The sequence below is a fragment of the Lipotes vexillifer genome, unplaced genomic scaffold (assembly GCF_000442215.2).
Source record: "Lipotes vexillifer unplaced genomic scaffold, Lipotes_vexillifer_v1.1 scaffold597, whole genome shotgun sequence".
Lineage (NCBI taxonomy): Eukaryota > Metazoa > Chordata > Mammalia > Artiodactyla > Lipotidae > Lipotes > Lipotes vexillifer.
This window is the reverse complement of record NW_006797597.1, coordinates 366,623-392,362: the sequence shown is the minus strand read 5'-3', so window position 1 is coordinate 392,362 and position 25,740 is coordinate 366,623. Positions and strand designations below refer to the sequence as shown.

General features: G+C 38.6%; 1 protein-coding gene across 1 annotated transcript in view; it reads left to right on the top strand.

The window, feature by feature from the left end:
- Nucleotides 1–25,740, top strand: part of DOCK4 (dedicator of cytokinesis 4) — a 282,165-nt gene that overhangs the window by 66,678 nt on the left and 189,747 nt on the right. Inside the window, 1 exon segment of the mRNA XM_007469745.1 lies at nt 25,739–25,740. This exon segment is cut by the window's right edge and continues 124 nt beyond it. Within this exon segment, the coding sequence (XP_007469807.1) occupies nt 25,739–25,740 (2 nt within the window).

Sequence of the window (25,740 nt, the reverse complement as noted above, 5' to 3'; positions counted from 1 at the left end):
CGTGTCCCCTGCATTAGCAGGCAGATTCTCAACCACTGCGCCACCAGGGAAGCCCTAAATTACTTATATTTTGATAATTTAGATATAATCACTAGCAATACTGTTTGGAAGATTTGCTGCATAGAAAAAATTTGCAGTTTATAGCAAGTATTTCAGTAAATTAAAAGAATCAGATATTACATTCATATATGCTGTGCTCTATATATATTTTTAAAAGTAATTTTTAGGAAGTGGTTTACTATATGCTTCATGTCTTGAAAAAATTGCAAGTAAGTAATAATAGGTACAGTAGAAAGCAAACAAACAAACAACCCTTTTAACCTTGACATAATCCTCAGTGTATGCCACTGAAACATTGATATCCCAAATCCGAAATAAAAATGGAAACTTTAAGGTGAAAATTCTCCTTTGTTAAAAAAGAAATGGTAATTCTCTCTGAGTGGTCTCATCCAGCTTTCATTATGTGCCAATGGTCCCTCTTCATCTCTCATTTCTGGTCAATAAATTTCTTTTCTGGTTGAGATTTGATGAAAGTAAACAACTTCAGATTTCACTTATGTTCCTTAGTTTGACATTCCATGACTTACTATGTATTACTTCAGTCATATTTTCCCAATAACTGTTAGCCATAGGCTAACTACTTCTTTAAAGAAAACATAAAAGCCTTCCAAAAACTTTGAAATAGCAGATTGTGGACCAGCAGTTAAAATCACAAGATTATTTGCTCATACTTACCATACCTTATACATGTTAGAAAGTAGGCATCCCAGTGGATAGGGTTACCTGTTCAAAGATCTCGAGGACATGATCTTCAGAAGGTTAAGCCTGTAGTTAGACCCTTTGATTAATCCTCCATGTTGTCAAAATTGCATCCTTTAAGAGTTAAGTATGTCAACGAAAAAATTATCAATCTAAAAAGGGAATGGAGAGGACCTTCAAGATGGCAGAGGAGTAAGACATGGAGATCACCTTCCTCCACACAAATACATCAAAAATACATCTACATGTGGAAGAGCTCCTACAGAACACCTACTGAATGCTGGCAGAAGACCTCAGACTTCCCAAAAGGCAAGAAACTCCCCACACACCTGGCTGTGTGGCTGACAGGGTCTTAGTGCTCCAGCTGAGTGTCAGGATTGAGCCTCTGAGGTGGGAGGGCCGAGTTCAGGACATAGGACACCAGAGAACTCCCGGCCCCACGTAATATCAATCGGTGAGAGCTCTCCCAGAAATCTCAGTCTCAACGCTAAGACCCAGCTCCACTCAACAATCAGCAAGCTCCAGTGCTGGACACCCCAGGCCGAACAGCTAGCAAGACAGGAACACAACCCAACCCATTAGCAGAAACGCTGCCTAAAATCATACTAAGTTCATAGACACCCCAAAACACACCACTAGACGTGGTCCTGCCCACCAGAAAGACAAGATCCAGCCTCATGCACCAGAACACAGGCACCAGTCCCCTCCACCAGGAAGCCTACACAACCCACTGAACCAACCTTACCCACTGAGGGCAGACACCAAAAACAACAGGAACTACGAACCTGCAGCCTGTGAAAAGGAGACCCCAAACACAGTAAGTTAAGCAAAACGAGAAGACAGAGAAATATGCAGCAGATGAAGGAGCAAGGTAAAAACCCACCAGACCAAACAAATGAAGAGGAAATAGGCAGTCTACCTGAAAAAGAATTCAGAGTAATGATAGTAAAGATGATCCAGAATCTCAGAAAGAGAATGGAGACAATACAAGAAACGTTTAACAAGGACCTAGAAGAACTAAAGAGCAAGCAAACAATGATGAACAACACAATAAATGAAATTAAAAATTCTCTAGAAGGAATCAATAGCAGAATAACTGAGGCAGAAGAACAGATAAGTGACCTAGAAGATAAAATAGTGGAAATAATTACCACAGAGCAGAATACAGAAAAAAGAATGAAAAGAATTGAGGACAGTCTCAGAGAACTCTGGGAAAACATTAAACACACCAACATTCAAGTTATAGGGGTCCCAGAAGAAGAAGAGAAAAAGGAAGGGACTGAGAAAATATTTGAAGAGATTATAGTTGAAAACTCCCCTAATAGGGGAAAGGAAATAGTCAATCAAGTCCAGGAAGTGCAGAGAGTCCCATACAGGATAAATCCAAGGAGAAACACGCCAAGACACATATTAATCAAACTATCAAAAATTAAGTACAAAGAAAAAATACTAAAAGCAGCGAGGAAAAAGCAACAATTAACATACAAGGGATTCCCCATAAGGATAACAGCTGATCTTTCAGCAGAAACTCTGCAAGCCAGAAGGGAGTGGCAGGACATATTTAAAGTGATGAAAGGTAAAAACCTACAACCGAGATTACTCTGCCTAGCAAAGATCTCATTCAGATTCAATGGAGAAATTAGAACCTTTACAGACAGGCAAAAGCTAAGAGAATTCAGCACCACCAAACCAGCTTTACAACAAATGCTAAAGGAACTTCTCTATGCAGGAAACACAAGAAGAGGAAAAGACCTACAATAACAAACCCAAAACAATTAATAAAATGGTAATAGGAACATACATATCGATAATTACCTTAAATGTAAATTGATTAAATGCTCCAACCAAAAGACACAGACTGGCTGAATGGATACAGAAACAAGACCCATACATATGCTGTCTACAAGAGACCCACTTCAGACCTAGGGACATATACAGACTGAAAGTGATGGGATGGAATAAGATATTCCATGCAAATGGAAATCAAAAGAAAGCTACAGTAGCAATTCTCATATCAGACAATATAGACTTTAAAAGACTATTACAAGAGACAAAGCAGGACACTACATAATGATCAAGAGATCAATCCAAGAAGATACAACAATTGTAAATATTTATGCACCCAACATAGGTGCACCTCAATGCATGCAAATACTAACAGCCATAAAATGGGAATCGACAGTAAGACAATCATAGTAGGGGACTTTAAGCCCCCACTTTAACCAATGGACAGATTAACCAAGATGAAAAATAAGGAGACACAAGCTTTAAATGATACATTAAACAAGATGGACTTAATTGATATTTATAGGACATTCCCTCCAAAAACCACATAATACAGTTTATTCTCACATGCTCATGGAACATTCTCCAGGATAGATCAGATATTGGGCCAAAAATCAAGCCTTGGTAATGGCCACAAGTCAAGCCATGGTAAATTCAAGAAAATTGAAATTGTATCAAGTATGTTTTCCAACCACAACGCTATGAAACTAGATATCAATTACAGGAAAAGAGCTGTAAAAAATACAAACACATGGACGCTAAACAATACGCTCCTACATAACCAAGAGGTCACTGAAGAAATCAAAGAGGAAATTAAAAAATACCTAGAAACAACGGACAGTGAAAACACGATGGCCCAAAACCTATGGCATGCAACAAAAGCAGTTCAAAGAGGGAATTTTATAGCAATACAGTCCTGCCTCAAGAAACGAGAAACATCTCAAAAAAAAAAACCTAAACTTACACCTAAAGCAATTAGAGAAAGAAGAAGAACAACAACAAAAAAAACCCAATGTTAGCAGAAGGAAAGAAATCATAAGGATCAGATCAGAAATAAATGAAACCGAAATGAAGGAACTGACAGGCAAGATCAATGAAACTAAAAGCTAATTCTTTGAGAAGATAAACAAAATTGATAAACCATTAGCCAGACTCATCAAGAAAAAAAGGGAGACGACTCAAATCAATAGAATTAGAAAGGAAAAGGGAGAAGTAACGAAACTGCAGAAATACAAAGGATCATGAGAGATTACTACAAGCAACTCTATGCCATTAAAATGGACAACCTCGAAGAAATGGACAAATTCTTAGAAAAGCACAGCATTCCGAGACTGAACGAGGAAGAAACAGAAAATATAAACAGACCAATCACAAGCACTGAAATTGAGACTGTGATTAAAAATATTCCAACAAACAAAAGCCCAGGACCAGATGGCTTCACAGGCGAATTCTATCAAACATTTAGAGAAGAGCTAACACCCATCCTTCTCAAACTCTTGCAAAATATAGCAGAGGGAGGAACACTCCCAAACTCGTTCTGTGAGGCCACCATCACCCTGATACCAAAACCGGACAAAGATGCCACCAAAAAAGAATACTACAGACCAGTATCACTGTTGAACATAAATTCAAAAATCCTCAACAAAATACTAGCAAACAGAATCCAGAAGCACATTAAAAGGATCATACACCATGATCAAGTGGGGTTTATCCCAGGAATACAAGGATTCTTCAACATATGCAAATCAATCAATGTGATGCACCATATTAACAAATTGAAGGAGAAAAACCATATGATCATCTCATTACATGCAGAAAAAGCTTTTGACAAAATACAACACTTATTTATAATAAAAACCCTCCAGAAAGTAGGTATAGAGGGAACTTTCCTCAACATAATAAAGGCCATATATGACAAACCCACAGCCAACATTGTTCTTAATGGTGAAAAACTGAAACCATTTCCACTAACATCAAGAACAGGACAAGGTTGCCCACTCTCACCACTCTTATTCAACGTAGTTTTGGAAGTTTTAACCACAGCAATCAGAGAAGAACAAGAAATAAAAGAAATCCAAATCAGAAAAGAAGAAGTAAAGCTGTCACTGTTTGCAGATGACATGATACTGTACATAGAGAATCCTAATGATGCTACCAGAAAACTACTAGAGCTAATCAGTGAATTTGGTAAAGTAGCAGGACACAAAATTAATGCACAGAAATATCTTGCATTCCAATACACTAATGATGAAAAATCTGAAAGAGAAATTAAGGAAACACTCCCATTTACCATTGCAGCAAACAGAATAAAATACCTAGGAATAAACCTACCTAAGGAGACAAAAGACGTCTACGCAGAAAACTATAAGACACTCATGAAAGAAATTAAAAATGATACAAACAGATGGAGAGATATACCATGTTCTTGGTTTGGAAGAATCAGCACTGTGAAAATGACTCTCTACTACCCAAAGCAATCTACAGAATCAATGCAATCCCTATCAAACTACCACTGGCATTTTTCACAGAACTAGAGCAAAAAATTTCACAATTTGTATGGAAACAAAAGACCCTGAATAGCCAAAGCAATCTTGAGAAAAAAAAACGGAGCTGGAAGAATCAAGCTCCCTGACTTCAGACTATACTACAAAGTTACAGTAATCAAGACAATATGGTACTGGCAGAAAACAGAAATATCAATCAATGGAACAGGATAGAAAGCCCAGAGATAAACCCACGCATCTGTGGTCAACTAATCTATGACAAAGGAGACAAGGATATACAATGGAGAAAATATACTCCCTTCAATAAATGGTGCTGGGCAAACTGGACAGCTACATGTAAAAGAATGCAATTAGAACACTGCCTAACACCATACACAAAAATAAGATTAAGGACGTAAATGTAAGGTCAGTCTCTATAAAACTCTTAGAGGAAAACATAGGCAGAACACTGTTTGACATAAATCACAGCAGGATCCTTTTGACCCACCTCCTAGAGTAATGGAAATAAAAACGAAAATAAACAAATGGGACCTAATGAGACTTAAAAGCTTTTGCACAGTGAAGGAAACCATAAACAAGACGAAAAGACAGCCCTCAGAATGGGAGGAAATATTTTCAAATGAAGCAACTGACAAAGAATTAATCTCCAAAATATACTAGCAGCTCATGCAGCTCAATATCAAAAAAAACAAACAACCCAATCCAAAAATGGGTAGAAGACCTAAATAGACATTTCTCCAAAGAAGATATACAGATTGCCAACAGACACATGAAAGAATGCTCAACATCACTAATCATTAGAGAAATGCAAATCAAAACTACAATGAGGAATCACCTCACACCAGTCAGAATGGCCATCATCAAAAAATCTAGAAACAGTAAATGCTGGAGAGGGTGTGGAGAAAAGGGAACCCTCTTGCACTGTTGGTGGGAATGTAAATTGATACAGCCACTATGGAGAACAGTATGGAGGTTCCTTAAAAAACTAAAAATAGAACTACCATATGACCCAGCAATCCCACTACTGTGCATATACCCTGAGAAAACCATAATTCAAAAAGAGTCATGTACCACAATGTTCACTGCAGCACTTAAATGTCCATCGACGGATGAGTGAATAAAGAAGATGTGGCACATATATACAATGGAATATTACTCAGCCATAAAATGAAACGAACTTGAATTATTTGTAGTGAGGTGGATGGACCTAGAGTCTGTCATACAGAGTGAAGTCAGAAAGAGAAAAATACTGTATGCTAACATGTATATATAGAATCAAAAAAAAAAGTGTTTCTGAAGAACATAGGGGCAGGACAGGAATAAAGACACAGATGTAGAGAATGGAGTTGAGGACATGGGGAGGGGGAAGGGTAAGCTGGGACGAAGTGAGAGAGTGGCATGGAAAGAGGAGATCCATCCCCAAATTTGAGCAGTCACAACATTAATCACCTAAGTGTCTAGGTTTTCAATATGAAAATGTTAAAGGTCTTTTTAAAAAGTTTTTCTTTTATTGGGGTATAGTTGTCTTACAATGTTGTGTTTCTACTGTACAGCGAAGTGGAGTTCCCTGTGCTATACATCAGGTTCTTATTAGTTATCTATTTTATACATATTATTGTATATATGTCAATCCCTGTCTCCCAATTCATCCCACTCCCTGCCCCGGCTTTCCCCCCTTGGTGTCCATATGTCTGTTCTCTACATCTGTGTTTCTATTTCTGCCTTGCAGACCAGTTCATCTGTACCATTTTCTTAGATTCCGCATATATGTGTTAATATATGATATAGAATTATGCCATAGATTTAGTGGAAAACAGTTTAATGGTAGTGGAGTTTAAAGAAGTTTGAATAAGATTAACTCCATTATTAAAATGATCATGGGGAAGGTGATGATGCTGGTAGTGTTTATAATTTTTGACTTTGCTGCAGAGTTCATAGATCATAGAGATTTTATACAAAAGGAAGAGGAAGCCAATACTGGGAGGATGGCCTTAATCACACCATGTAAGCCACCAAACATCTTTTTTAGGCTAAAACACTTCTGAGGCTATCTGCCAAACTATATATTTAAAAAAAAAAACAAATATGTTCCATGCATTTGAATGCTTATAATTGGAAAACCTCTGGCGATGGAAAATTTCGTTCTTTGTAAACTGATGCTGCATTTACATATATTGAGACATAGAACATATCCATAAAGTTGTGTAATTCTCTATAAAATGCATTCTTATATCCCAGTTCTTAGTTTGTTAGATCAGATCCTTAAGAATTATTTTAAATGCCTTTGTTTAACCAAAAAGAAAGAAAGAAAAAAGAAATGTTAAAGAACACTTGTCCTTTGGGTAATCTGGTCCTGCTGGAGAGAGGCTTTGAGCAGCTTGGTGCCCTCCTTCATACAATGAACACTCATTTCAGTAGGCCTAGAGTGCTGTCACAGCTCACACTTTATTTCTTCATCTAACCTGGCCCATTTCTACACTCTCATCTCTTCCTAAGCTTCTGGGTTTTCCTCAGTTGACTCATTTTCCAACTGTCTTATCTCACTTGAACCACTCTTAACAGACATTTGGCTTCCTTTCTTACCTCTGTTCCAGAGACCCTCAGACCCTGTCTCTGACCTCCCTGTATAAACACCTCGCCTCATCCCTTCAGGATTTTACTGTTTGATGCAGCCAGGATGTACCCCTGAAAGTTATATATGCTTGTGGTGTTTTATTTTAGAAGTCAATTACCTTACCTTATAGACACAATATAGAATATTCTAGTACCCAAAGCAAAACTCAGATGACAGATTTTGTAAATCAAGCACATAGAAGGCAATAGAAGTAAAAATTCTTGTTCTGATAATAATGAGCTCTTAGGATTTAAGAAAAGAACAAATTTTACTGAAGATGAATTTATGATAGACGCTAATAATATCATCTTTAGGACGTTTTGCTGACACCTCACGACGTTAGTAATTTTGTGGTTCAAGTTTAGAAGTCCTAGCAGTTACGTTTTACCCTTAGCCCTCTACCTTCCAAACACAAAGTATGCAACTACTGTCAAGAAATAGTGTTTTTAGAGTTTTGCCCCAGAACAGCAGCACGAGGAGCTGCATGAAACCGCTCAGAATTAGAACAACTGTAACTGGTAAAGATCATTTTTTTTTTTTTTTTTTTGCGGTATGCGGGCCTCTCACCGTTGTGGCCTCTCCCGTTGCGGAGCACAGGCTCCGGACACACAGGCTCAGTGACCATGGCTCACGGCCCCAGCCGCTCCGCGGCATGTGGGATCTTCCCGGACCAGGGCACGAACCTGTGTCCCCTGCATCGGCAGGCGGACTCTCAACCACTGCGCCACCAGGGAAACCCAAAGATCATATTTTTAAAAAGCATTAAAGTCTGAAAAAATTTTTAAGCACATACAGCAAATGAAGAAATACTTATTCAAGAATAATACTAAATCTTATGCTCTTTTAGGTAGCACATATACTAAAAATTGGAACGATACAGAGAAGATTAGCATGGCCCCTGCGCAAGGATGACACGCAAATTCGTGAAGCGTTCCATATTTTGGGGATATATGTACATGTATAGCTGATTCACTGTGTTATAAAGCAGAAACTAACATACCACTGTAAAGCAATTTTACTCCAATAAAGATGTTAAAAACAACAAAAAAGAATAATACCAAATCTTGATAAGAACAGAGAGAGTGGGTGACACTTGTGTCACAGCCCACTTCCTTCCTCCCACCTGCCCCTGCTCAGTGTGATGGAAGTTCTCCTCTAGGCACTTGCGGCCAAGAAGCTGGGGCTGCTTCTCCCCTCAGCTCTCAATCAAGGGCTACTGTATCTGACCAAAAGCTGAAGGCCTGGGCTTCCCTGGTGGCGCAGTGGTTGGGAGTCCGCCTGCCGATGCAGGGGACACGGGTTCGTGCCCCGGTCTGGGAGGATCCCACATGCCGCGGAACGGCTGGGCCCGTGAGCCATGGCCGCTGGGCCTGCGCGTCCGGAGCCCGTGCTCCGCAACGGGAGAGGCCACAGCAGTGAGAGGCCCGCGTATCGCAAAAAAAAAAAAAAAAAAAAGCTGAAGGCCTCCCTTGTTTCTCATCTCCATTAGGTCTGAGTTGCAGTGGCTGAATTTCTGGCAAAAGTGGCTAAGAGGTTGGGGGCTCCCTTCTACCACCCCACCCCACTCATAGGGCAGGGGCTCCATCGTAGACATAGCAAGCCAAGAATAGGGGGGCATCAGTTGCCCTTGCCCTAGCTCACATACTGGGTAGAGGTTCCACATGAGGAGACCAGAGGTTACTGGCCCAGCCTAGCACTGGCTCATAAATCAGAGGTGTCACTCTAAAGAATGGACCCACCTCCAGCTCTGGAGCAGTGGGTCAGAGACTTGGCCCAGGGAAGAGGCCATGCACAAAGAGAGAAAACTCACAAGCTCTGCTGAACGAAAATGATTTTATTTGAAACAAAGTCTGAAGAAATTTAAGCCTACAGGAACCCTTGAAAACAGTGGAGATTTTGGGGGGAAAAGTGTTTTTTCTCAGCAAAGAAAGAAAAGAAAAATGAACAGAACCTCACAAAAATCCTACCAGGCACACCAACATGTATAAAATTAGAGTACCAGAAGGAAAGGAGAGAGAGAAAGGAGCAGAAAACATATTTTTTCAAATATTGACAAAAAACTTTCCAAATCTGATGAAAATGTTAATCTACACATCCAAGAAGCTCAATGACTCATCAGTTTCACTCTTCCTCTTTCCAATCCCATTTTCCAGGCAACCCTAAGAATACTTTCTTAAAACACTAAGTGGATCATGTTTCCTTTACTTAAAATTCTCCAATGGCTTCTTGCTGCATTTAGAATAAGAGTAATTAATTATGGCTTCTGTGACTGCTGCTTATCTTTCCTGCCTCCCCTCCAGCCTCATTTGACTCCTCTTCCTTCAGACACAGTGGCCTTCCTCCACTTTCTCCATCACCACAAGCTCTTTCCTGTTGCAGGACCTTTGCACGTGCTCTTTTCTCTCCTTGGTGCATCGTCTCCCCATCTTTTTTTTTTTTCCCCATTACTAAACTGTTTTCATTTATTTATTTATTTTTTTACATCTTTTCTTTTTTTTTTTTTGCGGTATGTGGGCCTCTCACCCTTGTGGCCTCTCCCGCTGCGGAGCAGAGGCTCCGGACACGCAGGCTCAGCGGCCATAGCTCAAGGGCCCAGCAGCTCCGTGGCATGTGGGATCTTCCCAGACCGGGACACGAACCTGTGTCCCCTGCATCGACAGGTGGACTCTCAACCACTGCGCCGCCAGAGAAGCCCTATTTTTTACATCTTTATTGGAGTATAATTGCTTTACAATGGTGTGTTAGTTTCTGCTTTATAACAAAGTGAATCAGTTATACATATACATATGTTCCCATATCTCTTCCCTCTTTTGTCTCCCTCCCTCCCACCCTCCCTATGCCACCCCTCTAGGTGGTCACAAAGCACCGAGCTAATCTCCCTGTGCTATGCGGCTGCTTCCCACTAGCTACCTATTTTACATTTGGTAGTGGTATATATGTCCATGCCACTCTCTCACTTTATCACAGCTTCCCCTTCCCCCTCCCCATATCTTCAAGTCCATTCTCTAGTAGGTCTGTGTCTTTACTCCTGTCTTACCCCTGGGTTCTTCATGACATTTTTTTTTTCTTAAATTCCATATATATGTGTTAGCATACGGTATTTGTCTTTCTCTTTCTGACTTACTTCACTCTGTATGACAGATTCTAGGTCTATCCACCTCATTACAAATAGCTCAATTTCATTTCTTTTTATGGCTGAGTAATATTCCATTGTATATATGTGCCACATCTTCTTTATCCATTCATCCGATGATGGACACTTAGGTTGTTCCCATCTCCTGGCTATCGTAAATAGAGCTGCAATCAACATTTTGATACATGATTCTTTTTGAATTATGGTTTTCTCAGGGTTTATGCCCAGTAGTGGGATTGCTGGGTCATATGGTAGTTCTATTTGTAGTTTTTTAAGGAACCTCCATACTGTTCTCCATAGTGGCTGTACCAATTCACATTCCCACCAGCAGTGCAAGAGTGTTCCCTTTTCTCCACACCCTCTCCAGCATTTATTGTTTCTAGATTTTTTGATGATGGCCATTCTGACCGGTGTGAGATGGTATCTCATTGTAGTTTTGATTTGCATTTCTCTAATGATTAATGATGCTGAGCATTCTTTCATGTGTTTGTTGGCAGTCTGTATATCTTCTTTGGAGAAATGTTTATTAAGGTCTTCTGCCCATTTTTGGATTGGGTTGTTTGTTTTTTGTTATTGAGCTGCATGAGCTGCTTGTAAATTTTGGAGATTAATCCTTTGTCAGTTGCTTCATTTGCAAATATTTCCTCCCATTCTGAGGGTTGTCTTTTGGTCTTGTTTATGGTTTCCTTTGCTGTGCAAAAGCTTTGAAGTTTCGTTAGGTCCCATTTGTTTATTTTTGTTTTTATTTCCATTTCTCTAGGAGGTGGGTCAAAAAGGATCTTGCTGTGATTTATGTCATAGAGTGTTCTGCCTATGTTTTCCTCTAAGAGTTTGATAGTTTCTGGCCTTACATTTAGGTCTTTAATCCATTTTGAGCTTATTTTTCTGTATGGTGTTAGGGAGTGATCTAATCTCATACTTTTACATGTACCTGTTCAGTTTTCCCAGCACCACTATTGAAGAGGCTGTCCTTTCTCCACTGTACATTCCTTCCTCCTTTATCAAAGATAAGGTGAACATATGTGCGTGGGTTTATCTCTGGGCTTTCTGTCCTGTTCCATTGATCTATATTTCTGTTTTTATGCCAGTACCATACTGTCTTAATTACTGTAGCTTTGTAGTATAGTCTGCAGTCAGGGAGCCTGATTCCTCCAGTTTTGTTTTTCACTCTCAAGACTGCTTTGGCTATTCATGGTCTTTTGTGTTTCCATACAAATTGTGAAAATTTTTGTTCTACTTCTGTGAAAAATGCCAGTGGTAGTTTGATAGGGATTGCATTGAACCTGTAGATTGCCTTGGGTAGTAGAGTCATTTTCACAGTGTTGATTCTTCCAATCCAAGAACATGGTATATCTCTCCATCTATTTGTATCACCTTTAATTTCTTTCATCAGTGTCTTATAATTTTCTGCATACAGGTCTTTTGTCTCCTTAGGTAGGTTTCTTCCTAGATATTTTATTCTTTTTGTGGCAATGGTAAATGGGAGTGATTTCTTGATTTCACTTTCAGATTTCTCATCACCAGTGTATAGGAATGCCAGAGATTGCTGTGCATTAATTTTATATCCTGCTACTTTACCCAATTCATTGATTAGATCTCGTAGTTTTCTGGTAGCATCTTTAGGGTACTCTATGTATAGTATCATGTCATCTGTAAACGGTGACAGCTTTACTTCTTCTTTTCTGATTTGGATTCCTTTTATTTCCTTTTCTTCTCTGGTTGCTGTGGCTAAAACTTCCAAAACTATATTGAATAAGTGTGGTAAGAGTGGGCACCTTGTTTTGTTCCTTATCTTAGTGGAAATGCTTTCAGTTTTTCACCATTGAGGACGATGTTGGCTGTGGGTTTGTCATATATGGCCTTTATTATGTTGAGGAACGTTCACTCTATGCCTACTTTCTGGAGGGTTTGTATCATAAATAGGTGTTGAATTTTGTTGAAACCTTTCTCTGCATCTATTGAGATGACCATATGGTTTTTCTCCTTCAATTTGTTAATATGGTGTATCACATTGATTGATTTGCGTATATTGAAGAATCCTTGCATTCCTGGAATAAACCCCACTTGATCATGGTGTATGATCCTTTTAATGTGCTTCTGGATTCTGTTTGCTAGTATTTTGTTGAGGATTTTTGCATCTATGTTCATCAGTGATATTGGCCTGTAATTTTCTTTCTTTGTGACATCCTTGTCTGGTTTTGGTATCAGGGTGATGGTGGCCTCGTAGAGTGAGTTTGGGAGTGTTCCTCCCTCTGCTATATTTTGGAAGAATTTGAGAAGGATAGGTGTTAGCTCTTCTCTAAATGTTTGATAGAATTCGCCTGTGAAGCCATCTGGTCCTGGGCTTTTGTTTGTTGGAAGACTTTTAATCACAGTTTCAATTTCAGTGCTTGTGATTGGTCTGTTTATATTTTCTTTTTCTTCCTGGTTCAGTCTCGGAAGGTTGTGCTTTTCTCAGAATTTGTCCATTTCTTCCAGGTTGTCCATTTTATTGGCATATAGTTACTTATAGTAATCTCTCGTTATCTTTTGTATTTCTGCAGTGTCAGTTGTTACTTCTCCTTTTTCATTTCTAATTCTGTTGATGTGAGTCTTCTCCCTTTTTTTCTTGATGAGTCTGGCTAATGGTTTATCAATTTTGTTTATCTTCTCAAAGAACCACCTTTTAGTTTTATTGATCTTTGCTGTCTTTTCTTCCTTTGTTTTTCATTTATTTCTGATCTGATCTTTATGATTTCTTTCTTTCTGCTAACTTTGGGTTTTTTTTGTTCTTCTTTCTCTAATTGCTTTAGGTGCAAGGTTAGGTTATTTATTCGAGATGTTTCCTGTTTCTTAAGGTAGGATTGTATTGCTCTAAACTTCCCTCTTAGAACTGCTTTTGCTGCATCCCATAGGTTTTGGGTCGTCATGTCTCCATTGTCATTTGTTTCTAGGTATTTTTTGATATCCTGTTTGATTTCTTCAGTGGTCACTTCATTATTAAGCAGTGATTGTTTAGCCTCCATGTGTTTGTACTTTTTACAGATCTTTCCCTGTAATTGATATCTAGTCTCATAGCGTTGTTGTCGGAAAACATACTTGATACAATTTCAATTTTCTTAAATTTACCAAGGCTTGATTTGGGACCCACGATATGATCTCTCCTGGGGAATGTTCCATGAGCACTTGAGAAAAATGTGTATTCTCTTGTTTTTGGATGGAATGTCCTATAAATATCAATTAAGTCCGTCTTGTTTTATGTATCCTTTAAAGCTCGTGTTTCCTTATTTATTTTCATTTTGGATGATCTGTCCATTGGTGAAAGTGGGGTGTTAACGTCCCCTACTATAAATGTGTTACTGTCAATTTCCCCTTTTATGGCTGTTAGTATTTGCCTTATGTATTAAGGTGCTCCTATGTTAGGTGCATAAATATTTGCAGTTGTTATATATTCTTCTTGCATCAATCCCTTGATCATTATGTAGTGTCCTTCTTTGTCTCTTCTAATAGTTTTTATTTTAAAGTCTATTTTTTCTGATATGAGAATTGCTACTCCTGCTTTCTTTTGGTTTCCCTTTGCATGGAATATTTTTTTCCATCCCCTCACTTTCAGTCTGTATGTGTCTCTAGGTCTGAAATGGGTCTCTTGTAGACAGCATATATATGGGTCTTGTTTTTGTATCCATTCAGCTAGTCTGTGTCTTTTTGTGGGGGCATTTAATCCATTTACATCTAAGGTAATTATTGATATGTATGTTTGTATTCCCATTTTCTTAATTGTTTTGGGTTTGATATTATAGGTCTTTTCCTTCTCTTGTGTTTCTTCCCTAGAGAAGATCCTTTAGCATTTGTTGTAAAGCTGGTTTGGTAGTGCTAAACTCTCTCAGCTTTTGCTTGTCTGTAAAGGTTTTAGTTTCTCCATCAAATCTGAATGAGATCCTTGCTGGGTAGAGTAATCTTGGTTGTAGGTTTTTCTCCTTCATCACTTTAAATATGTCCTGCAGTCCCTTCTGGCTTGCAGACTTTCTGCTGAAAGATCAGCTGTTAATCCCCTTATGGGGATTCCCTTGTGTGTTATTTGTTGTTATTCCCTTGCTGCTTTTAATATGTTTTCTTTGTATTTAATTTTTGACAGTTTGATTAATATGTGTCTTGGCGTGTTTCTCCTTGGATTTATCCTGTATGGGACTCTCTGTGCTTCCTGCACTTGATTAACTATTTCCTTTCCCATATTAGGGAAGTTTTCCACTGTAATCTCTTCAAATATTTTCTCAGTCCCTTTCTTTTTCTCTTCTTCTTCTGGAACCCCTATAATTCGAATGTTGGTGCATTTAATGCTGTCCCAGAGGTCTCTGAGACTGTCCTCAGTTCTTTTCATTCTTTTTTCTTTATTCTGCTCTGCAGTAGTTATTTCTACTATTTTATCTTCCAGGTCACTTATCCATTCTTCTGCCTCAGTTATTCTGCTATTGATCGCTTTTAGAGTATTTTTAATTTCATTTATTGTGTTGTTCATTGTTGCTTGTTTCATCTTTAGTTCTTCTAGGTCCTTGTTAAATGTTTCTTGCATTTTCTCTATTGTATTTCCAAGATTTTGGATCATCTTTACTGTCATTATTCTGAATTCTTTTTCAGGTAGACTGCCTATTTCCTCTTCATTTGTTAGATCTGGTGGGTTTTTATCTTGCTCCTTCATCTGCTGTTTCTTTTAGTGTCTTCTCATTTTGCTTATCTTACTGTGTTTGGGGTCTCCTTTTTGCAGGCTGCATGTTCGTTGTTCCCATTGTTTTTGGTGTCTGTCCCCAGTGGCTAAAGTTGCCTCAGTGGGTTGTGTAGGCTTCCTGGTGGAGGGGTCTAGTGCCTGTGTTCTGGTGCATGAGGATGGATTTTGTCTTTCTGGTGGGCAGGTCCACGTCTGGTGGTGTGTTTCGGGGTGTCTGTGGACTTATGATTTTAGGCAGCCTCTCTGCTAATGGGTGGCATTGTGTTCCTGTCTTGCTAGTTGTTTGGCATAGGGTGTCCAGCACTGTAGCTTGCTGGTCGTTGAGTAAAGCTGGGTGTTGGTGTTGAGATGGAAATCTCTGGGAGATTTTTGCTGTTTGATATTACACGGAGCTAGAAGTTCTCTTGTGGACCGGTGTCCTGGAGTTGGCTCTCTCACCTCAGAGGCACAGCACTGACTCCTGGCTGCAGCACCAAGAGCCTTTCATCCACACGGCTCAGAATAAAAGGGAGAAAAAATAGAAAGAAAGAAAGAAAGAAAGAAAGAAAGAAAGAAAGAAAGAAAGAAAGAAGATAAAAGAAAATGAAATAAAGTAAGGTAAAATAAAATAATTTTAAAAATAATTATTAAGAAAAAAAAATTTTTAAGTTAAAAAAACAACTACAACAACAAAAAAAAGCGGACAGATAGAATCCTACAACAAATGGTGAAAGCAAACCTATACAGACAAAATCTCACACAGAAGCATACAGATACACACTCACAAAAACAGGAAAAGGGGAAAAAATAATAAATCTTGCTCTCAAAGTCCACCTCCTCAATTTGGGATGATTCGTTGTCTATTCAGCTATTCCACAGATGCAGGGTACATCAAGTTGATTGTGGAGCTTTAATCCGCTGCTCCTGAGGCCGCTGGGAGAGATTTCCCTTTCTCTTCTTTGTTCTCACAGCTCCCGGGGTTCAGCTTTGGATTTAGCACCGCGTCTGCGTGTGCGTCGCCGGAGGGAGTTTGTTCTTCGCTCAGACAGGACGGGGTTAAAGGAGCCGCTTATTCGCGGGCTCCGGCTCACTCAGGCCACGGAGAGGGAGGGGTACGGAGTGCAGGGCGAGCCTGCGGCGTCAGAGGCCAGCATAACATTGCACCAGCCTGAGGTGCACCGTGCCTTCTCCCGGGGCAGTTGTCCCTGGATCCCTGGACCCTGGCAGTGGCGGGCTGTACAGGCTCTCCGGAAGGGAGGTGTGGAGAGTGACCTGTGCATGACCTCAGGCTTCTTGGTGGTGGCAGCCGCAGCCTTAGCATCTCATGCCCGTCTCTGGGATTCGCGCTGTTAGGTGCAGCTCGCTCCCGTCTCTGGAGCTCCTTTAAGCCGCGCTCTTAATCCCCTCCTCTCGCACCAGGAAGCAAGGAGGGAAGAAAAAGTCTCTTGCCTCTTCGGCAGGTCCAGAGTTTTCCCCGGACTCCCTCCCAGCTAGCCGTGGTACACTAACCCCTTCAGGCTGTGTTCACGCCCGCCAACCCCAGTCCTCTCCCTGCTATCTGACCGAAGCCCGAGCCTCAGCTCACAGCCCCGCCCGCCCTGGCAGGTGAGCAGACAAGCCTCTTGGGCTGGTGAGTGCTGGTCGGCACCGATCCTCTGTGCAGGAATCTCTCCACTTTGCCCTCCGCACCCCTGTTGCTGCGCTGTCCTCCGCGGCTGTGAAGCTTCCCCCTCCGCCACCCGCAGTCTCCGCCCGTGAAGGGGCTTCTAGTGTGTGGAAACCTTTCCTCCTTCACGGCTCCCTCCCACTGGTGCAGGTCCCGTCCCTATTCTTTTGTCTCTGTTTATTCTTTTTTCTTTTGCGCTACCCTGGTACGTGGGGAGTTTCTTGCCTTTTGGGAGGTCTGAGGTCTTCTGCCAGCGTTCATTAGGTGTTCTGTAGGAGTTGTTCCACGTGTAGATGTATTTCTGATGTATCTCTGTGGAGGAAGGTGATCGCCTCGTCTAACTCTTCAGCTATCTTTCCCCTCTCTTGTCTCCCCATCTTTTGCATTGCCATTTTTTTCTGTTTCCAAGCTTGAATGTTACTCTCTCAGAAATGCCTTCTATAACCACTTTGCCTTTATTATTTTTATCTCAGTCTCTTGTTTATCTTCTTTATAACAGTTATCACAATTAAAAGAGGAAAACTGGTAGGATACTCAAGAGGTTGTAAACATTGATTAATTCTAGTAAACAGAACTCAGTAACTGAGGTAGGGAAGTACATTTTCCTCCATAATAGAACCTTTTGTATGTATGTATGTACTACTTAAGAAACTTTTTTACATTTAGTTAAATTTAAAATTGCCCAGTGTTTATCAGAGACTCAGTATCTGTTTCACAAATGAATAAAAAACACAATTATCAGTTTTTTGCCTCGAGTTTGTTTCTTTGGTTTCCTAGTACCAAATAGGAAAAAAAAATTAGAAGGTAAAACAATTTACTGGGTCCTAAGGAGGCTGCATTATTTTCCTAGCTTTGAGATTTAAGGCCCTAATTTACGTGTCCAACCCTCACTGTTGGACTCTTAAATGCTTTGGAGTTTTTCACATTTATAAGTAATAATGTGTGGAACGTCTGCTGTATTTTGGAATATGTCTTTAAAATAAAGCCTTAGAGTGGGGGAGGGATAAATTGGGAGATTGGGATTGGCATATACATGCTACTGTATATAAAATAGGTAACTAATAAGAACCTACTATATAGCACAGGGAATTCTACTGAATACTCTTAATGGCCTATATGGGAAAAGAGTCTAAAAAATGAGTGGCTATATGTATATGTATAACTGATTCACTTTGCTGTACACCTGAAACTAACACAATATTGTAAATCAACTACAATAAACAAAATTTTAGAAGCCTTAGAAATGGGATTATTAAGGGAGAATGTGAGCTTTTTAATGAATTTTGCCACATTAACAAAATAAAAAGCTGCTGAGATGGTCATTTTGGAATAAAACCTGGGACAGTTTATTGAGGACATCAAAGACAGAAATCAAAGATTTTTCAAAAGTTTGGAACCTGTAGATTCAGAATTGCAGTATTAATTAATAAAAGTGGAAAAAAGATGAAGAAATTGGGAATTGAGTGGAAGAGACTGGTTTTAGAATGTAGGTTTACTTTCACAGTCTCTGTGTGCTCATGATAATTGCTGGAGTTCTCATGCTGTATAATTACCTATGATATTAAGTTTAATCCCTCTCTAATTCTCACCTAGACTGTTAAAGTTATCCGTAATATGTATCCTGCCAAATCTTCCTCTGTTGTACTGCCAGAATCCTCTTTCCCAAATAAAAATCTGTTCTTCATCTCATGCCCCATTTCAAGTTTTATTGATTCATCAACTTGTGATGCCAGCTTGGCCCCTTCCTGTGGTGTTGCAAGGCAAGCTTCCAAAATCTGGCCCCTTTCATTGCCTTTCACTACATTCTGCCTTCAGCCCAACATAACCCTCTTTGGATTGTGGTATTAGTAGCCACACAGAGTTGTGATACTGTAAATGTTCATACCCCAGAAGTGAATGCCGGCCTTCCCCTACATTCTGCCTTCAGCCCAACATAACCCTCTTTGGATTGTGGTATTAGTAGCCACACAGAGTTGTGATACTGTAAATGTTCATACCCCAGAAGTGAATGCCTTTATGTCAGTTTTATTAGAAATCGAACTAGTGATACAGCCTTCAATAATTTTATAGGAATCAGAAGATCTCAGTGATATCAAAACCAAACAGGGCAAAGACATTTCTTTTACCCATTCTATGTGTTTCTGTCTTTGCTCACAACTCCCTGCTGTATTTTGTGTGTCCTCTCCCTACTCAGTTCTTAAAAGAAATGACCTTCTTTGATAAATTATTCCCTACCTTTTTTCATTTAGATTTTGCCATGTTATATATGATGATTTTTTTTTTTTTCAAATCTTTTTAGTCTTGTTCAAATACTCCCATTTTCTAAAATGAGTTTTCTTAAACTTTAGAATATTCTGGCTGAGTTGAGATAAAGAGCCTAATTCAGCGTTCTCTATTTGACATTTTATTTTGAGAAAAAGTAAATGAAGCAATTTTTTTGGTCTTTTCTTAGCATGTGGATATTTTTAAATGCTGAAAACGGAAAGAAAAGACCATTTCAGTTTGATCATCAAACTTCATGAAAATTCTGATTGAGAAAATTAAATGAGTAAGGATTAATAGATATGTGCCAACTGTATTCTTTGTTTCCTCCCCCATACGTCACTTCAGTGATTTGTTTGTTATTAGTTTGGGTTTATAATGTGACCTTTGGATATCCCACTTGTGAAAATATTTTTGCACTATTAGCACATCTATTCTTAGTTCAGATGTTTTTAGCACATGTATTTTTAGGACATACACTTTAATATTCTACCATTTTTCTTCTATACTTATATAGAAACTCAGGAGAATTAAAAAGAAAAATGTAATTGTGTAATGTTAAGTACTTTTTACATTTAAGTCAGTTATTTAATCAATATTGTGACTTTATTTTATACTTTAATTTGGCACATTTGCAAATTTTTTGAAGCAAAGGACAGTTTTTGAATTAAATATTGATGAGATTGATAGTTCTTAAATACTATATAAGTAGAGTAAATTTTTGCTCAGTTAATTACCCATTTACAATTACAATTTAATTGTGCACTGAAGACACACTAGTATATATTCTTCAGAGACTGCTTGTGTTATTGTAAAACAATAGGGATTTCAAGGATTTTAAAATAAATTGGCTTTTGAAACATGGTAGACTGACTCTTGTAAATCTCCCATGCAAACACATAAAAATGCTGGATAAATTACAACTAAGACGTGGTAAGAAATAGAAAATGAAGCTTCAAAGAAAGGAAGGGACATCTTGCTGACATTAAGAGGGAGCTCCATACCAGAAGTGTAAACACTCAAATAGGCACTCCAACAGGAAAGGAGTGTGTGAATATAGGCCCTGATGACTGGGGGCTTAAGTTTTAAATGTCTCATGGAAGTCAAGACATGATTTGTTATATCTGCTCCCTCTCCCTCATTGCTGATTATTTCATGATTGATTGTTGTTTTTATTGTCATTTTATTGTGACTCAACTTCAGTGGGTGTTGCTTTTTTTCATAGGAATCCTATGCACCGTGGGTGTGAAAGTGGCAGTATGGCGTGATTATACATTTACTGTTTTCAGGCTACTCAACTGGGACCAGTTACTTACCTTGGATTTCATAGCTATGGATTTTTCCAAACTACTGAGTTAATTTAAATTCAGTGGCTTACGCTTGGAGTTTCTATCTCACCAGAGAATCATGTACCCTCATCACCTTTTTAAAACAGTGAACAGTTCTTTCAAGCCCAGTATTAGAGGACTTACTTCTAAGCGTTACTTGCATATTCTCTAAGCTATATCTCCTAGAAGTTCAGATAATAAACTATCAGGAAAAGACTAAATAAAAGGTAGAAAAATAGGTTCATAATGAAAAAGAAAACATGAAAAAATGAACAAGGAGAGTTTCAAATTCATGCATCAAAAAAACATTGAACATCTATATGTCTGCATTATTCAAGGCACTAGTAATACAGCATTTAAGAAAGCAAATACAAATCTTTGTCCTCTCGGTGCTTAGCTTCTAGTGGTTAGAAAGAACTAAATAGAATTTCTAAAATTGTTTTAAAGAAGTCTTTTAAGGAAAATTAGTGCACTGCTTAAATACCAAATGAGCACAACTGAAAAGAGAAAGAATAATGTGATATAACAGCAGTGGCAGTGGTAGTTGTAGTAGCAGCTGCTAACATTTTTGAGCACTTCCTTTATACCAGGTATTGCCCAAAGTATTTTACAGAGTTGGTATCATTATCATCTTTATTTTACAGATGTGGAAACCAAAGCACAGAGGAGTTAACATTGAGACAGGGTCATGGTGCTGTATGATAGACTTCTTAAACTGCACACTTAATCACAACATGTATTTATCAAATATATTTGTCACTATTTTCCATTTTTGTGTTGCTATACATTTGCAGTTAGGTGTTAGTTGGTTCATTGGTGGCAAAATGGCTGATCTAGTCTAAAATTAATTTTGCCTGCTACTTAATAAATCATGCTGTGCTTGCCTTTTTTTATGTAAAAGTGCAGAATTTCATGAATTTAAAAAGAATCATCTTATAGAGTGAGTTAGCTCAATTCCTAAGAAATTAGAGTTACCAAAAAATCAACCACATTTGGTTTAACAGATACCAAGCCTTTCTTTCCTGTAGTTCTGCTCCATAAGCTGAGTTTAATCATGAAAAACTGTTTTGTGACTCTAGATTAATTAATGACTATGCCTCTGTTTAAAATTCGATATCAAATCTTTGTAATTGGGTCTTAAACATCTAGACTGATTTTTAAAAGTTTTGTTTTGTGATTGTTTCTTCTAATAAGAGGGACATCTCCCCCTGAGCCATTTCATTTTGGGGATTTATACTAACAGCCAGAAAAAAAATTGATTGTGGAACATTATTGATCTATTTTGTGAAATTAAAAATTTAACCTAATTTTTAGCTTATTGGTTGTCATAACTCCCAGTTTAAACAAAAAAATCTTCCCTGCACTTTCAAATTCCCTCAATCAGTCATAATTTTTCCTTATTTTAATATTCCTATCATGCACTTAACCCTTGCTGCTTCATATTCTACTTACGTGTGTGTGTCTTACTTTCATTATTGGATGATCAGCTTCTTTGGAGCAGAGACCCTATTGTGTACACCCTTATTTCTCACCCTCCACCTTCCACTCAAGCTGGAAGTTACTGCCTGGCCCAAAGTGGACAGTTTGAATTGCGGAAGGAGTAAGTTAAAGTGTGCAGATAAAATTCTAGAAGTTGCTCCAGCCCCAGATGTAACAGGTAAGGCAAGGACAGTGAAGTATGACAAGAAAGAGAATAGGAAGAAAAATACTGCACCGTGAACATACCTTGTATCATAAGCTACACTCCTGAAAGGATAGGACTAATTCTCAGGTCATTGGAATGAGCGAACATTTGATAAGTCTCCCCTTTGTAGTGAAGAATAGTTTCTTTGTCTTCCTACGTTATTTGTTATTGTCTAGTGAGTCATTTAACCAACCTGTTCATTTTAGTCGAGATATTTAAGAACCACTATAAAAACAGGATCAGGAGTTTCCCTGATTGAAAAATAAATAGTATTTCAGTGGCTCTTGGTGGGCTGGTCCCTGTAGATTCACTACTATGTCATGTTTCTTTGTCTTCCTGAAAGTACACACCCTCTTTGATGTTTCTTTGTTAAGTGTTGTGGTTTTTTTATGGAAATTGAACTGATGATTTGGGAAGAGCCAAATACATTGTGGTCAAGCCCTTGGCCCACTTGACCTTTCCAGTTCTTGATTCTCGGTGAGTTCTTCATTCTGAAGAAGTTGGGTCATCTCAACAATACCTTCCCCTCCAAATTGATATCAGTAGTCCAGACAAATGAAATCATTATGCCTGGCACTTTCATCTATATCTTTCTAAACCCTCAGATTGAAAACTACCATATCTTCTAACTAAATTTTAGAATGCATTCAACTGTTGAGTGCCTAATTTTCCTTTTTCCCCTCTACTGTTTTGTCTGTTTTCCCCCTGTCACTTCCTCATTGCCTTCCCTTATCCATTAGCTGACTGCTTTCTGTCTGTTGTCTTCTACTTGGGTCCTCTATCCTCTTGCCTTCTCTCATCCCATTGGCTCTGGCTATCTGGAGAACATTGATGCATTTCTTTGTTCATGCTTACATCTATCTGTCTTTCCACAAAACATATTTTTTCTCTATTTCCTATCTTTGTCTTTAGAATCCACATTGATTGAATGCCTTTCTTTTCTCATTGTCTTATCCTCTGTATTCAACTTATGTAAAAAATAGAATAAAATAAATCACTGATGGTTAAATGAATTCTGGCTCCAATAGAGCAAAACAAGAGTTCTGGTCAATTTCCTTCCTCCACTCTCTACCCTGAGTAGCATGATCTCTTTGTTTTTTCATTACTGTTTAGTTCTTTTCTTACATTGTACATACCACATAAGGTTGCTAGTATCTTTGATCAGGTCCTTTGATGAGAAGTTCCAGTAAAATGATCTGTCCTTGCAAAACATCACAGGACCTCAAGAATTTTGTTTAGTGCTTGTGATTCTCTATGTGAAAGCATTGCTTATAGTGTCCTGGAGTACTAGAACAGTGTTCTACCCAGCAGGAGGGATGGTTATTACGTACTATGTCTGGCACACACTGCTATTCTACAAATATCAGCTTCTGCTGATGTTCATAATGATGATGACAGCGTGGGTGAGTGTTTTGAAGGCAAAAGGACAGAAGTAGGAGAACAGAGACACCAGTAATGAGGTGGGGGTACCGGGAGAGCGTGAGTCAGGAAGAAATAGCTGCTGGGACAGATGGATTATAACATGTGTTAGTTTATCTTCTTCCACCAGCCTCTGGGTTTTCAAAGGAACCAGTCGTACCACATCAAAGTTGTCCGCATCCAACCATCCAGATGACTCATTCTCCCCTGCTTCATTCCATGCGGCTATCGGAGGACTGACGCTCCTCCACTCTATCACCCTCAGTCATCCATCTCGTGTGGGCTGGGGGCAGGGAGGGAGCTAAAGGATAGTTAGGTGAAAATGGGATGAAGATGTAATTGAAGTTCCTGAGTGTCTGCCAGATTTAATCTAATTCTCACATCTTTCTGACACCGGCATTCTATTAGATCCACACACCAGAGGACACAGTGATGCAGCCACATCCTGCCCTTCTTTTCTTATGTCATTGCCTTTTTGGGTATGCCTCATCTAGGTCAGATTTGAACCCCAGGAAAAGCTCCATCTTCTTTCCGAGCCTAGTACTTTTTTAAAAAAACAAATTTTCCTGATGTTTTACCCACTCTATTGAAAAGCAAGCAAACAAACCAACAAAACACTACTTTTGTTGTTGTTTGTTTCTTCATTTTACTGAAGTGAAAGGAAGATTCCAATCTAGATGCATGGTAAATGTCTTGCATTTCTGTTGCATCCCAGCATGATTGTTGCCATGCTTAAGGTGTATGTTTGCAGATAACTTTGTAGTGCTGTGCATTAGGAATTGGGAGTGACTACTTTCACAATAGTATGTATGTAACTGAGTGAAAAGGGTGATAAGTAATGATGTGGATGGAGGATCTTTGGAGTACAGATTTATCATTCTTTTGATCCACCATCCAAATTCATTTTAAAATTGAATTCAGGTTAATGATGATTGAAAGTTTAAAAAAAAATAAGTCACCTTTGATGGGTTTCATTTTCTATCACTAATGTAAGTGAGGGACATTTTTTTTTTTGTCTTTTTTGTTTTAAAATAATAGAAGAAAAAAGGAACAGGGAATTAAAAGACTGAAAGAGAAACAGCATGTTGGAAATAGGCAAACATAAGTATTCAAAAAGATAGGACATTAATTTTTTCCTATAGCTAAGAGTTGGGAGAATAAGGTATGAAAAAAGTATCATTCAGTGTCCTCAGTATATCCCGCTGTGGTAATGTCAGTATAATTGGGGTAACAAAAAAATTTAATTTTACTATTTTACTGACTAAATTCCCTCTTGTTTATCAAAGTGGCCTGCATCCTGCTCAATTCTGCTCAGTAGAAAATAATGTGATTATGAGTTTCTACTGTATATAATATTAAGAATATAATCTTGGTTTTATTACAATCACCTTTCTTAAATTTTTTTTAAAAATCTCTGAATATCCTTAAGATCCTTGAATTTTTATGTGTTTAGCTTTGTGTTCATGTTTATGACATTTGATTAGTAATTATTCACAGGCCTTATAGAGTTTTAAAGAAATTAGAACTCCCTTTTTAAGATCAATATCTTCCAGGGCTGGATAGCCCCTGCCATTTGCTAGGATGAGGTTGGTGCAGGGGTATTTCTGTCTGGCAGGATGCTGGAGAAGCGGGTGATGCGACTGGAAGCCAGACTTCCTCTTCTTAGTGTTCTGTTCAGGTTTTTTCTAGCTTCTTGGAACCTTCTTTGTAAGTGGAAAAACTCAGGTAGTCAAGTTGGAAAAGTGTTCTCTAGATATTTGTCTTATAGATTCCATTAATTTTGTCTGAATATTAATCTTCAGTTTAAAACAATGATACCATAGATTTGGGCTTGTTGAAACAATTTCAGTTTCTGTTCGTGCTGTTTCTATCCTTTTTTTAACTCTGGTCTCATTTGTTTTAGGT